Below are 13,261 nucleotides of genomic sequence, written 5' to 3'. Positions count from 1 at the left end.
GGGTGAGGGTGAAGGAGGGGTAGGGGTGCCCCTGGAGGGTGAGGGAGAGGGAGGGGTAGGGGTGCCCCTGGAGGGTGAGTGAGAGTGTGAGGTAGGGGTAGGGGTGCCCCTGGAGGGTGAGTGTGAGGGAGGGTCCAAATTGTTCACTTTGCATTGATGGAGGATTTTAAGCCCTTGTTTGTGCTTGGTGTTTTTGAAAGAGCTATCTACTTAGACTGATTTCACCTGTGCTTTCCCAGGTCTTGTATTTTTTTTTCCTTTTTAACTGTTATTTGTAAAGTGACTATTGAATCTCCATATAAATCCCATATATTAGTATGCAGCACAGCAGTATTCATGGAAAATAAGTAGATGGAAGATGACTTGAACTGACATTTTGTGTTGATCATCTTAGAGAGCTAAGAGGAAGCATGAAAAAGCTTTAGTGCAGTAGGATTAAGGAAAACCCTAATGCATTGTGCACTTGTGTGAGGAGCAGGAGGATGGCCAGAGTGAGGGTAGGGCCAATTTGGGATCGTGGTGGGAACTTGTGCTTGGAGTCAGAGGAGGTAGGGGAGGTCCTTAGTGAATACTGAAGCAAAGTATTTATTAGGAGGGACCTTGAGGTTTATGAGGACAATTTGGAACAGACTGATCTGCTCAAACAGGTTGATGTTAAGAAGGAGCATGTGCTGAAAATTTTGAAAAACATAAGTATAGATAAGTACCCTGGACCAGATGGGATATACCCAAGATTTTTACAGGAAGTGAGGGAAGAGATTGCTGTGCCTTTGGCGATGATCTTTGCATCCTCAGTGTCCATAGGAGTAGTGTCAGATGATTGGAGGGTGGTAAGTGTTATCCCCTTGTTCAAGAAAGGGAATAGGATAATCAAAACTACGGTGAAATCAAGCTTGCGTCTGTGGTGGGCAAATTTATTTGAGGATTCTGACAGGATTTATAATTACTTTGGAAAGTCATAGCTTAATTAGACATAGTCAGCATGGCTTTGTGAGAGACCGGTCATACCTCACAAGCCTTATTGAATTCTTTTGAGGATGTGACAAAACACATTGAAGGTAGAGCAGTGGATGTGGTGTACATGGACTTTAGCAAGTGTGTGGTGTTGATGTAGAGGATAAGCCATGATCATGTTGAATGGCAAAGTGGGCTCGACGAGCCATGTAACCTATTGTTGCTCAAAGTTTTTATGTTTGTGCACTTTTAAGACATGAATAGGTAGGAAAATAGAGTTGAGGTTACGCCCAGATCAGCCGTGATCTAAGTGCAGAAAAGGCATGAAGGAGCCAAATGACCACCTTCTCTTGATTTGAATGTTTGAATGCTTCCACCTGTTTACTGAGCTGTGGATTCCAAATCACAGCATTGCTGGCGTGTGCAGTGATTAAATCTTTGTACAGTTTGCATATAACATGAGTTTAAGTTGCCCAGACAGCACCCTGGAGGGAGAGCAATCTGAGAGCACAAAAGGTTATTTCTGGCTGTGAAATGATCAGTATGGCAGTTCTTTCCAGAGGGGAATAGGAGATGGCCTTTGAGATGAGCTCATTTTAACACTGTTTTATTTAAGGGGAATCGGTGTCCAAGTAAATTATCTTAATGGATATTGAGTGTTATAATAATATTTTTCTATATCTTATAACTGGCTTGGGTTACATTATCAAAGACCGGGAGCAAATAAGTTTTTGATAGAATTCCCTCCTCTCTGTGTGCTCTGTTTCATTAAAATTATGAATAGACAGTGCACTGCTTGCTGGAATCAGTAGAATATCACTGACAGTAACCAGCAAGGCTACAGTATATGATTAAAGAGTCAAAATCAAATGAATTATTGTTTTGAATGGACCAATGCAAAGAACAGCTTTGGGAGGAACTAAATCCTGGATCAGGATTCCAGGTTAATCCCGACTTTTCCAGTGTGATTTGTTCACTTCAGGTCTGGCACTCTGTGAGAAGCTGGGTGTAGGTATAAAGAATCAAGATTTACATCGAACATGTGCACGTGGAAGCAGAGTTGTGACCTTCCATAATGCTTGTATCTCAGTTCAGTTGGTTCTTTTGGTCTGCTGTGTTTGTAGTTCTTTTGTGAGCCTGTAGCTCCTGACCAGAATGACCTTTGCACTTGCTCCCTAGCTCCAAAACAGAGAGGGCGGCCTCCCGTTTCCAACATGATGGACCCCAACCAACTTTTCGATGACACCAGTGCCTCGCAGCACCCCCAACCCACCAGCTACACCGTCCAAGGAATTGACATGGGGCTTCCGATCAACAACTTCCTCAGTGAGCCAGTAGCGGATTTTGCCATGACCTATGGCACAACAATTGCCAGCCAAGGAAAAGACATGGTCCATAAAGAGGTAGGTAGGTAGCTGCCCATGTGCTAAACCATTGTTAGTACAGCGCGAGTCTGATTATAAATTCCACTGCGCTCTCTGCCGTTCCAATTATGTAATGCATCTGCATTTAAAATGAATATCAGCTGTAACTGTGATGCAAATGGGAAACATCAGTTCCTTTGTCAGTGGCTGTCTTGTTTAAAGTACTCAGTGTATTGGACAGCCTGCAGCTTGCAAAGTAGTTTGCAACTTGCTTAAGAGGCATTGAATGCAAGAGCTAATCCAAGGAACCAATACCTTGTTAATGTTATGATTTGGAGATGCTAGTGTGGACTGGGGTGTGCAAAGTTAAAAATCACACACCAAGTTATAGTCCAACAGGTTTAATTGGAAGCACACTAGCTTTCGTAGCACCGAAAGCTAATAGTTTTCCAATTAAACCTGTTGGACTATAACCTGGTGTTGTGATTTTTTACTTTGTTAATGTTATATTGTGCTTACAGCACAGAAAAGGGTCACTCATATGATCCTCCTCACCCCTGTGCGTCTCAACGAATCCTCAAGTAACTGTGAGCTTCTCCCTTAAATACATCTGTACTATTCCCTCATCCACTCCCAGTGGTATTGAGTTCTACATTATCCCAACTCTTGAGTAAAAAGCTTTGTCCTGAAATCTCGACTGGATTCATTTATGGCATCTGGTTTATCTCTCCCCAGTGACTGGAAACATCTCTGCAGCTGCACTTTTGATCAATTGTACTTGAACTTTTAAAATTCCTTTCTCGAATCTGAAGTTGACAGGGACGATTTCGGTGGCTGCTTTTTTTTAAAAAAATACTTAGCCAAATGGAATCTTTGACTTAGTGACCAGAGGCACAAGAGTTCCAAACAGGGAAGCTTTGCGTCAATGGTTAGACCCAAGACTAAGGTACTGTCCATTTCTGGAGGCTATGCAGAAGTGCTGTTTTGTAAAAGTCTCTTAAGTGGGCGTTTCTGGCTTTGCCAACTTCTATTCACTTCCTAATTACCCTTCTTAAGGTGGTGAGCTGTCACATTGAACAATGCTGTTAGGGACAAAGTTCCAGCGTTTTTGGCCCAGTGACTGTGAAGGAATGGTCAATATATTTCCAAGCCAGGATGATATGTGGCGCAGCGGGGAATCTGGAGGTGGTTGTGTTTCCATGCATCTGATGCATTTTCAGGAAAATGGTGGTATTGTTGTATTGACATTGTACTTATAATCCGTGAGCTAATGTTCTGGAGGCTTTGGTTCAAATCTCATCGCAGCTATTTGCAAAGCTTGAACTCAGTAAAAATCTGGAGTAAAATCTACCCTAATAACAACTATGGAACCATTGTCAATTGACATAAAAGCCCATCTGACTCACTAGGGAAGGAAATTTGGCTGACATGTGACTCCAGACCCCAACATTGTTGGCTAAGCTCGCATTCATTGTTTATCAATGACCTTATCCAAAAGATAAAGACAAAAATCTGTTCCCATTCTCCTCCGTTGTGATACTAACAGTGTGCTTGTAAGTGCTGTTAAAGGAGCCTGTGCGAGTTGGTCCAATACGTCTGACAGGTTGTGTACTTTTGCCATTGTGCAGTTTGGTGCTGGAGACAGTGGATGTTGAAGATGGTGGGTAGGATGCTAATTAAGTGGACAAGTTGATCTTGAATGACGTTGAGCTTCTTGAATGTTGTTGGAAGGTTGGGAGATATTTATCACATTGCTGACTTGTGCCTTGTCGATGGTGTACAGACTTTGAGGAGTCAGGAAGTGAATAATTTGTCATGGAATTCCCAGCCTTTGACCTGCTTTCATAGACCTTTGTATTTATATGGCTGGTCCAGTTCAGGGGTTTCTTGACAACGGTGGACCCTCTGTATCCTTTGCAGAAGACCAAAAGGATGTGAAAGTTCAGCTATGTGGAGAGGTTGAAGCTAGGATTGTGCTCAGGAGATTAGAGATGGTTTATGAAGACTTTTTTTATGAGAGCGTTTGATGGAGTAAACAAGCAGAAGCTTTTTCCAGTGGCAAGTGGATGGGCAACTGGAGGGGCACAGCAAAGCAACTGAAAGTGAAATTGTAATCTGAAACATGATGCCTAGAAGAGTAGTGGAAATCAACATTAACTTTCAAAGGGGAATTGGATAACTACTTGCTAGACTTATGGGCAAAGCTGGGGTATGGGTCTAAATGGATACGAACATAGATACAATGAACTGACTGGCTGCCTTCTGTGTTTATATCATACTCAACGTGTTGATAGTATCTGTGTTGCCATGACAGGTGTTCAAAATAAAAACTGAAAGAAATGCAGATGCTGTAAATCAGAAACAAAAACAGCGGTTGCTGGAAATGCTCACTTCTAGCAGTATCTATATTGACAAATGTTCATTTTGTTTCATAGCAATAGTACAGTGAAATGGCTTGCCTGGACACTTCAAAGGGTATCAACTTCAAAGGGTATCTACTTGTGGGACTGAAGTCACCATTTGAACTGTGTGTCAGATAACGTCAGCATCACTGGTCTTGTAAAAGCTGCTCATCCGTTATGACCAGTGCCATAAGATCTGATAACCTTGCAGGCTCAGACCAGACTGACTATACACATTTCTTCTTTCTTTATGACAGCTGAACAGGTTTGTGTCCGTCAACAAGCTGAAATATTTCTTCACAGTCGACACCAGATACGTCACCAAGAAGTTGGCCTTGCTCCTGTTCCCTTACACCCACCAGGTACAGAACTGCATGGGGGTTTGTGCAAAGTATTGTTATGGACAGGGTAGATAGGCAGACTGAACTCTTTGTTCTCTTTACCTCTTTCACAATTTACTTGTGAAAAGACTGTAGTATATGTCCCAAACTTCTGTTTACAAAGTCAGTTTTTAAAAATGAATCTCAACTCCCTCTCGGGTTTAAATGAAAAGTATTATTTATTGATATTCAAAGCTGGGCTAGTCTTTGTGCCTTCACATGTAATAACAAGAAATGGGTGTCAGAGACAAGAGGGAGAGGCGAAATGAATTATTTTATTGTCCTCCTGTGTGTAAAAGGTGATTTTTAAAAAAAAATCTTATTCCATATCCTTTCTGAAACAGACCATGCTGTGTTTCCCCTGTGTACAGTTTGAATCTCCTTACTTGAGAATGGATGTACTGGCAGAGGAGGTTCACTGGATTGATTCTGCAGTTGAGAAGGTTGGCTTATGAGGAGAGGTTGCGTGGACTGAGAGTATACTCATTGGAATTTAGAAGAATGGGGACAGGGGTGGGGGGGGGGGGGGGGTGGTTCTTATAGAAACATAAAATTATGAAGTGAGTAGATAAGGTAGAAGCAGGGAGGTTGTTTCCACTGGTGGGTGAAACTAGAACTCGAAGGCATAGACTCAAAAAAATAAGGGATTTGGGACTGAGTTGAGAAGGAACTTCTTCACTCAGTTTTGGATCTGTGGAATTCCCTGTCTGGTGAAGCAATTGAGGGTTACCTTGCTGAATGTTTTTCAGGCAAAGATAGATGGATTTTTGAGCAGCAAAGGAATTTGGGGTTGTGGTGAGTGGGCAGGTAAGTGGAGCTGAGTCCATGGAAAGAATCAACCATGATCTTATTAAATGGTGGAGCAGGCTCAAGGGGACAATTGACCTACTCCTGCTCCTAGTTCTTAAACCCTCTGAAGTTTCATTTCTAAGTGACCTACAGCAAACTGTCTTTCATGCATTTTTTTTTGAAAAAAAGACGGTGCAAACCCTGTTAAGCTTCACCGCATGCATGCACAGAACAAGGAAGGAAGAGAAGTCACAATTAAAGAGAAATATGATTTGGACATTAATTCCCTTGAGTCCAGTAAGTTGATATGAGTCAAGGTATTTGCAGTTGGCTGCACTGTCAGAATTCCTTTTCACAGATGTTCATGTGCAATTAAAGATGTATAATATAGACAGATTTTTTTAATCAGTAAGGGAATCAAGGGTTATGGGGAAAAGGTGGGAAAGTAGAATTGGGGATTGTCAGATCAGCCATGACCTCATTGAATGGCAAAGCAAGACTCAAATGGCCTACTTCTGCTTTTGTATATCTTGTGGTCAATGTGATCTTTGTAACCTGGGAATGAGTTCACTTCTGAGGCAGCACACCTGATTACTGAGAAGAGAGATGGAGATGAGGCAGTCTGTAGCTGAGCTGAGAGCTATTACTCTGTTCTGATGTTTAAAAGCAGTCTGAGAAGAGTTCAAAGCTGTATAATTGAAACTATTCAAAAGCCAGAAGTTTCAGGCATGTAACCGGGTTCCCAGTGTCACAGCTCATTGAGGTAGCACTCTGGAAATCAAACCCCTGTATTGCAGAAGTCATCACAAAAGTTAAGAGATTTTAAGGTATGCAAATTTGCCAATTTACGTGTCTTCTTTGACCCAGGATGACAGAATGGTCCAGGTTTCTGCAATACAGATTCTGGCTATGTGTTTGCCATGTATCTCTGTTAGTTAAAAATCTCATTATGCTCACCTACTCCCCCATCATTTGCAAAGCTAGTTCAGGATTTGCTGAGATGATCCTTTTTGCTGGCCAGGACTTGCTCGTGGAGGAGTTTTATCGAAGATATCCGCAATAGTTTTCTTGAACAGTATGCAATGGAACTGACGAGGGAGCAGCCATCATAGATCTGGTCCTGTGTAATGAGGCTGGAATAATGTAATGATGTCATAGTTAGGGATCCTCTTCGAAGGAGTGATGACAGTATGGTTGACTTTAGAATAGAGAGTGTGAAGATAGAATCCAATACCAGGGTCCTGTGCTTAAACAAAGACTACAGTAGGATGAGGGAGGAGTTAGCTAAAGTAGACTGAAAGCAAAGACTTCGTGGTGGGACAATTGACTAACAGTGGAGGACTGTCAAAGCAGTTTTTCAAAGTGCTGAGCAAAAGTATATACCTGTGAAAAGGAAGGACTGAAGGAAAAGGGGTAATCTCCCACTGGTGTCCAAGGAAATAAGGGAGGCTATCACATTGAAAGAAAAGGCATACAAAGTGGCCAAGATCTCTGGGAAAGATTTAAAGGTCAACAGAAAGCCACAAAAAAAGCTGTAAAGAAAAGTCAGATAGATTATGAGACTAACTAGCTCAGAATATACAGACAGATAGCAAATGTTTCTAAAAATATATAAAACGAAAGAGCAGCTAAGTAAATATTGGTCCTTTAGAGGATGAGAAGGGGGATTTAGTAATGGGATATTACTAATAGGCTAGGGCACTGAACAGGTATTTGTGTTGGTCCTCACAGTGGAAGACCAGTCTCCTGGCCCTGATGAAATGCATTTGGGGTACTAAAAGAGATGGTGACTGAAATAGCAAATACACTTATACTTTCCCAAAATTCACTAGATCCTGGGGCAGTTTCAACAAATTGAAAAACAGCAAATATATGCCACTGTTTTTAAAAGAAAAGTAATAGAAAAAGGATGAATTGTAGACCGGTTAGCTTAGCTTCTGTAGTGGGGCAATGTTTGAGTCTATTATCAAGAAAGAAATAGCAAGGCATCCAGTTAAAAATTGTCCCATTGGGCAGACGCAGCATGAGTTCATGAAGGGCAGGTCATGCTTAACCAATCTACTGGAATTCTATGAAGACATTGCAAGCATGGTGGACAACGGGGACCCAGTAGATGTGGTGTATCTAGATTTCCAAAAGGCATTTGACAAGGTGCTACACAGAAGGCTGCTGCATTAGATTAAGATGCATGGTATTATGGGCAATGTATTAGCATGGATAGAGGATTGGTTAACAAATGGAAAGCGTGGGATAAGTGAGTGTTTTTCTGGTTGACAGTCAGTGACTAGAGACATAGTTTAAGTGAATGGGCAAAGGTCTTGCAGATGGACTACAATGTTAATAAATGTGAAGTCATCCATTTCGGTAGGAACAATAGTAAAAAGGGTGATTACTTGGATGGTAAAAAAGTTGCAGCATGCTGCTGTGCAGAGGGGACCTGGGTGTCCTTGTGTATGAATCACATAAGGTTGGTCTGAGGGTGCAATGGGTAATTTAAGAAGGCAAATGGAATTTCATCCTTCATTGCTAAAGGGATTGAATTTAAGAGCAGGGAGGTTATGTTGCAGCTGTACAAGGTGCACACCTGGAGTACTGCATGCAGCTTTGATCACCTTACTTGATAAAGGATGTACTAGCACTAGAGGGGGAGTGCAGAGGAGGTTCACTAGGTTGATTCTGGGGTTGGGGGGGTTGGCTTAAGAGGGGAGGCTGAGTTATATTCATTGGAATTTAGAAGAATGGGAGGGATCTTTCAGAAACTTAAAATAATGAAGGGAATAGATAGTACAGAAGTAGCGATGATGTTTCTACTGGTGGGTAAAGCTAGGTCAAAAGGGCATAGCCTGAAAATTAGGGGAAGCAGATTTAGCATTGAATTGAAAAGAACTTCACCCAGAGGTTTGTAAATCTATTGAATTCCTTGCCCAGTGAAGTGATTGAGGAAGCCTCAATCAATGTTTTTAAAGCTAAAATAATTTTTTGAACTGTAACGGAATTAAGGGTTACGGTGAGAGGGTGGGTAAGTGGAGCTGAGGCCATGATAAGATCAGCCATGATCTTATTGAATGGCAGAGCAGGTTGGAGGAACTGGATGGCCTACTCCTACTACTCCTAGTTCTTATGTGTGCTTCTCTTCAGTTCTCTGGCTTGCACGAGGCACAGAACAACTAGCTCATATTGTATAAAAGCTATGACATATTAGTTAAAAGAACTGTTTGCAGCACTTGGTGAGGGAAAATAATCTGGCCTCCCTTCAGGTGTTTTGGTTTTCTTTACTGGAGGAACAAGGATCCTTCTAGAGGTCTGAATATGTCTGATCATGATATTCAGACCCACAAAAACTGTTCAACCCTGGAAACAATCACGTAAATGTGGTGGGTAGATGGCCTTTGTCATAGACCAATCGGCTACTTGTTACTGGCCAAATCTCATCCTGTTCACAATTCCTGGTGCTAGCTTGTCTGCAACTAAACGTCTCTCCACTGGATGAACAAACAACACGGGCGGCACAGTGGTTAGCACTGCTGCCTCACAGCACCAGAGACCTGGGTTCAATTCCCGCCTCAGGTGACTGACTGTGTGGAGTCTGCACATTCTCCCTGTGTCTGCGTGGGTTTCCTCCAGGTTCTCCGGTTTCCTCCCATAGTCCAAAGATGTGCAGGTTAGGTGAATTGGCCGTGCTAAATTGCCCGTAGTGTTCGGTGAAGGGGTAAATGTAGGGGTGGGTTTCGCTTCGGCGGGGCGGTGTGGACTTGTTGGGCCGAAGGGCCTGTTTCCACACTGTAAGTAATCTAATCTAATCTAATCTATGTTTTATGGTCTTACAGTGTTTAGATTAGGAGTGGAAGTAAGGCAATTCGGCCCATCGAGTCCACTCCGCCATTTATTCATGGTTGACGGGCATTTCAATTCCACCTACCCGCACTCTTCCTGTAGCTCTTAAATTCTTGATCTCACAAGGAATAATCAATTTCTGCCTTGAAGACCTTTAATGTCCCAGCCTCCACTGCGCTCCGTGGCAATGAATTCCACAGGCCCACCGCTCTCTGGCTGAAGAAATGTCTCCTCATTTCCGTTCTAAATTGACTCCCTCCAATTCTAAGGCTGTGCCCTCAGGTCACAGTTCCCCCACTAACAGAAATAACTTCCCAGTATCCACCGCAAGTGCTGGTAAAGTGCAGAAATCTCACTGGTAAAGTGCAAGTTTTTAAAATAGTCCTTTTTCCTATTTCAGTCCGCAATCTCAAGTACAGAAGTACAAAGATAGTCTTTCCACTGGGCAGGGCAATTCAACCTCATGAGGTGGTTTTGATGTCTTTTCACAAAATAAGTGTGGGGCTTCTAACAGGAATGGTAGATTTCAAAGTAGAGTTGAGAAAAGCACAGCAATAACAGATTGCCATAAGCAAAGTTAGTCTACTTTTCAGGCAATTACAACAATCCACTAGAGAAATAGGCTTTTGAAACCGGTTTACTTATGACAGACTTGACATTAGCTGTAGTGTAGCTATGGGCGGCACGGTGGCACAGTGGTTAGCACTGCTGCCTCACAGCGCCAGAGACCCGGGTTCAATTCCCGCCTCAGGTGACTGACTGTGTGGAGTTTGCACATTCTCCCCGTGTCTGCGTGGGTTTCCTCCGGGTACTCCGGTTTCCTCCCACAGTCCAAAGATGTGCAGGTCAGGTGAATTGGCCATGCTAAATTACCAGTAGTGTTAGGTAAGGTGTAGATGTAGATGTAGGGGTATGGGTGGGTTACGCTTCGGCGGGGCGGTGTGGACTTGTTGGGCCGAAGGGCCTGTTTCCACACTGTAAGTAATCTAATCTAATCTAATCTATGGTTATTACCAGTTTAGTTTATTTGCAGACTTTCTGGGATCCTGAAAAATGTAACATTAAAACTGGACTAGTGTTTCAACTTACCAATAAGTTTCTCTGTCTCTGGTCAGGGGTCCCCATTTTTCACCTGAGGGTATAGATGAGGTTATTAGCACCTGCAAATATCAGGTCACCTGTTGGTTATTAACCAGACGTTTCGATAAACCATTTGTGCTAACTGTGCATGCAACTAACGAAAAATTTCATTTGGGTGATCTGCTTAGCTTTGACTTTGTGTTTCAAATAATTAGTGATCTCTTTCATGTCTTGTGGATGTGGCCATATAATTATTACGGCCAACGGCCCAGTCCTATAATGATGCTTGACCAACATGCTGAGATCCTCTGGGTATAAGATTTCGAAGCAAAGTCGAACCGGCTGTCTTAATACTATTCCAAGTGGCTATGTGCATGCTGCATATCTCAGCACTAAATTATCTGTCTGTGAGAGATGCCACAGGGAAGTTGAACTGACTACCTCATCAGTTCTCTGAGGCTTGGGTGTAAGCACCTTTACTGAACTACCAGTTAGATGGATCCTTGCGCTTGGCAGCAAAATGTTGAGAGAAAATCCTATCTTTGCCACCAAGAGGCATTTTGTAGTTTGCATTTGAAAAGCAAGTCACGTCTTCGTTATTATCACCGACCGGATCAAGAAGACTGTGGGCTGAAGCCCTGAAACCTAGGTTGACGTCAACTAGAAGAAAGTGAGGATTGCAGATCCTTGGGATTAGAGTCGAGAGTGTGGTGCTGGAAAAGCACAGCAGGACAGGCAGCATCTGAGGAGCAGGAGAATCGATGTTTCAGGCATGAGCTCTTCATCAGGAATGAACTTCCTGACCTGTGCTTTTCCAGCACCACACTCTCAACCTAGGTTGGCACTCCTATGCAGGAATTCCCTATTTTTTTGCAGCGCTTCAGTAGTACTTCCTTGGCTGTCAAGCACTTTGAATGTCCTGCAAGCAAGAAAGGTGATATGGAAATACAAGCTCTATCATCTTTCTAAATGAACACGGACTTGCAATCTTGGGTTGACCCAAAGGACATCAGAGTATTGATCTCTCTTTTTTTCGTGTGGAAAGATGGAACAGTCAGTTAGCAAACCTGGCAAACATTAATTCAATAATTAACAGGTCCCTGTTGGCCTCGGAAGGCAGGCAAGGTGTTGGTTATAAAATGGCACCTGTGACAAGAGCGCATCCCTCGCTACTGTGTTGCAGGGCTAGCAGAAATTTAGAGCCTCAGATCTCCTGGAGTAAGTTGAAGTGAGTTGGGGTTTGAGCCTAGAGAAAGCAAAACTGGGAGTGAGTTAATCAACATCCTGCCAGCAGATTTTCGTATATAATACAGTAGGATTTTCATTAGGGACAGAACAATTTGTTCAGTATTTTTCATGCTTTAATGCCAAATATGTCCCTCTGTTCCATTCTATTACGGGATCTTGGACCTGAGGAGGCTTACCATTTGTTTAGACATGTGTGGAGTTATTTAATTAAGGTCCAGTGTTTAGAACAGTTTAACGAGAGAGTGCACAACATAGGCTACACAGCAAGTATTGTTAATAAGACAGGCAGCAAAGCGACATTTATAGTTTAACCATTGCATCCACTTGAAGTTTGAACTGAAATCTCTAGGACACAGACTGTCATTGAAATCTTTCCTTCTCATCTTAGAACTGGGAGCTTGGATACCGTGTTGACTCACGACTGACCCCACGAGAGGACTTTCATGCGAACGCTCCAGACTTGTACATTCCAAGTGAGTGTGTAACGTGGTGTGTTTCTGGTTCGAGTCTGGGATGGTAACATTCACCTTTTTTTATAGAATGCCTGTATCAATCACTGCTTCCCAAAGAACTCAACAACCAATAAACACTTTGCAAGTATTGCAATGTAGGAAAAATGACAAGCATTCTGCATTCTGCAAATTCTGACCCAATGTGGTAATGACTAATGAGGGCAAAATACTGGCTGGGTCACTGGAAGAGCTCTTCTATTCTTTTATTCCTTGGGATATGAAAGTGCAGACAAGACATCAACTCAAATGTGACCCTTCCAACAGTGCTCCCTTGGTACCCCAGTGGATTCTCAGCCTTCTCAAGGGTGACTAATGATGGTCGATACATGCTGGCCAGGCGGCCAAACCCTTATCCCCTGAATGAACTTTAAGAAAATATATATACCAAGGTCACTAGTGGTGAGACTGAAAACCAGATCAACCATCACAACGTCATTACCTATTATGGCCACTAATTGGGTATGTCGTTCTACAATGCACCTCCCAACTGTGTTCATTATTTATTGAAAGGAAATTTTCTAAAACTGTGTGGGTAACATAAATGTCAATTTTCAAGTATAATGTATATCGACCATACATGAAGGTCTAGGGCAGTTAGAACAGATTTCCAGTTGGTCACAAATTCTGCTAAATCCAGTGCTGGCGCATTATTAGCTCTAGAGTGTTAAGGCTGCAATTGTCACTCCAGTTCAACAGAA

General features: G+C 42.5%; 1 protein-coding gene across 2 annotated transcripts in view; it reads left to right on the top strand.

Annotated features, from left to right (window-relative positions):
* Window positions 1-13,261, top strand: part of yif1a (Yip1 interacting factor homolog A (S. cerevisiae)) — a 29,197-nt gene that overhangs the window by 2,722 nt on the left and 13,214 nt on the right. For both annotated transcript variants that reach the window (XM_072550912.1, XM_072550913.1), the window contains exons 2-4: window positions 2,134-2,357; window positions 4,978-5,082; window positions 12,440-12,524. In XM_072550912.1, coding sequence (XP_072407013.1) covers window positions 2,134-2,357; window positions 4,978-5,082; window positions 12,440-12,524 — 414 coding nt within the window. The remainder of the gene's footprint in view (window positions 1-2,133; window positions 2,358-4,977; window positions 5,083-12,439; window positions 12,525-13,261) is intronic.

This window comes from Chiloscyllium punctatum, chromosome 31 (assembly GCF_047496795.1).
Source record: "Chiloscyllium punctatum isolate Juve2018m chromosome 31, sChiPun1.3, whole genome shotgun sequence".
Taxonomy (NCBI): domain Eukaryota; kingdom Metazoa; phylum Chordata; class Chondrichthyes; order Orectolobiformes; family Hemiscylliidae; genus Chiloscyllium; species Chiloscyllium punctatum.
This window is presented reverse-complemented; position numbering and strand designations above follow the sequence as displayed.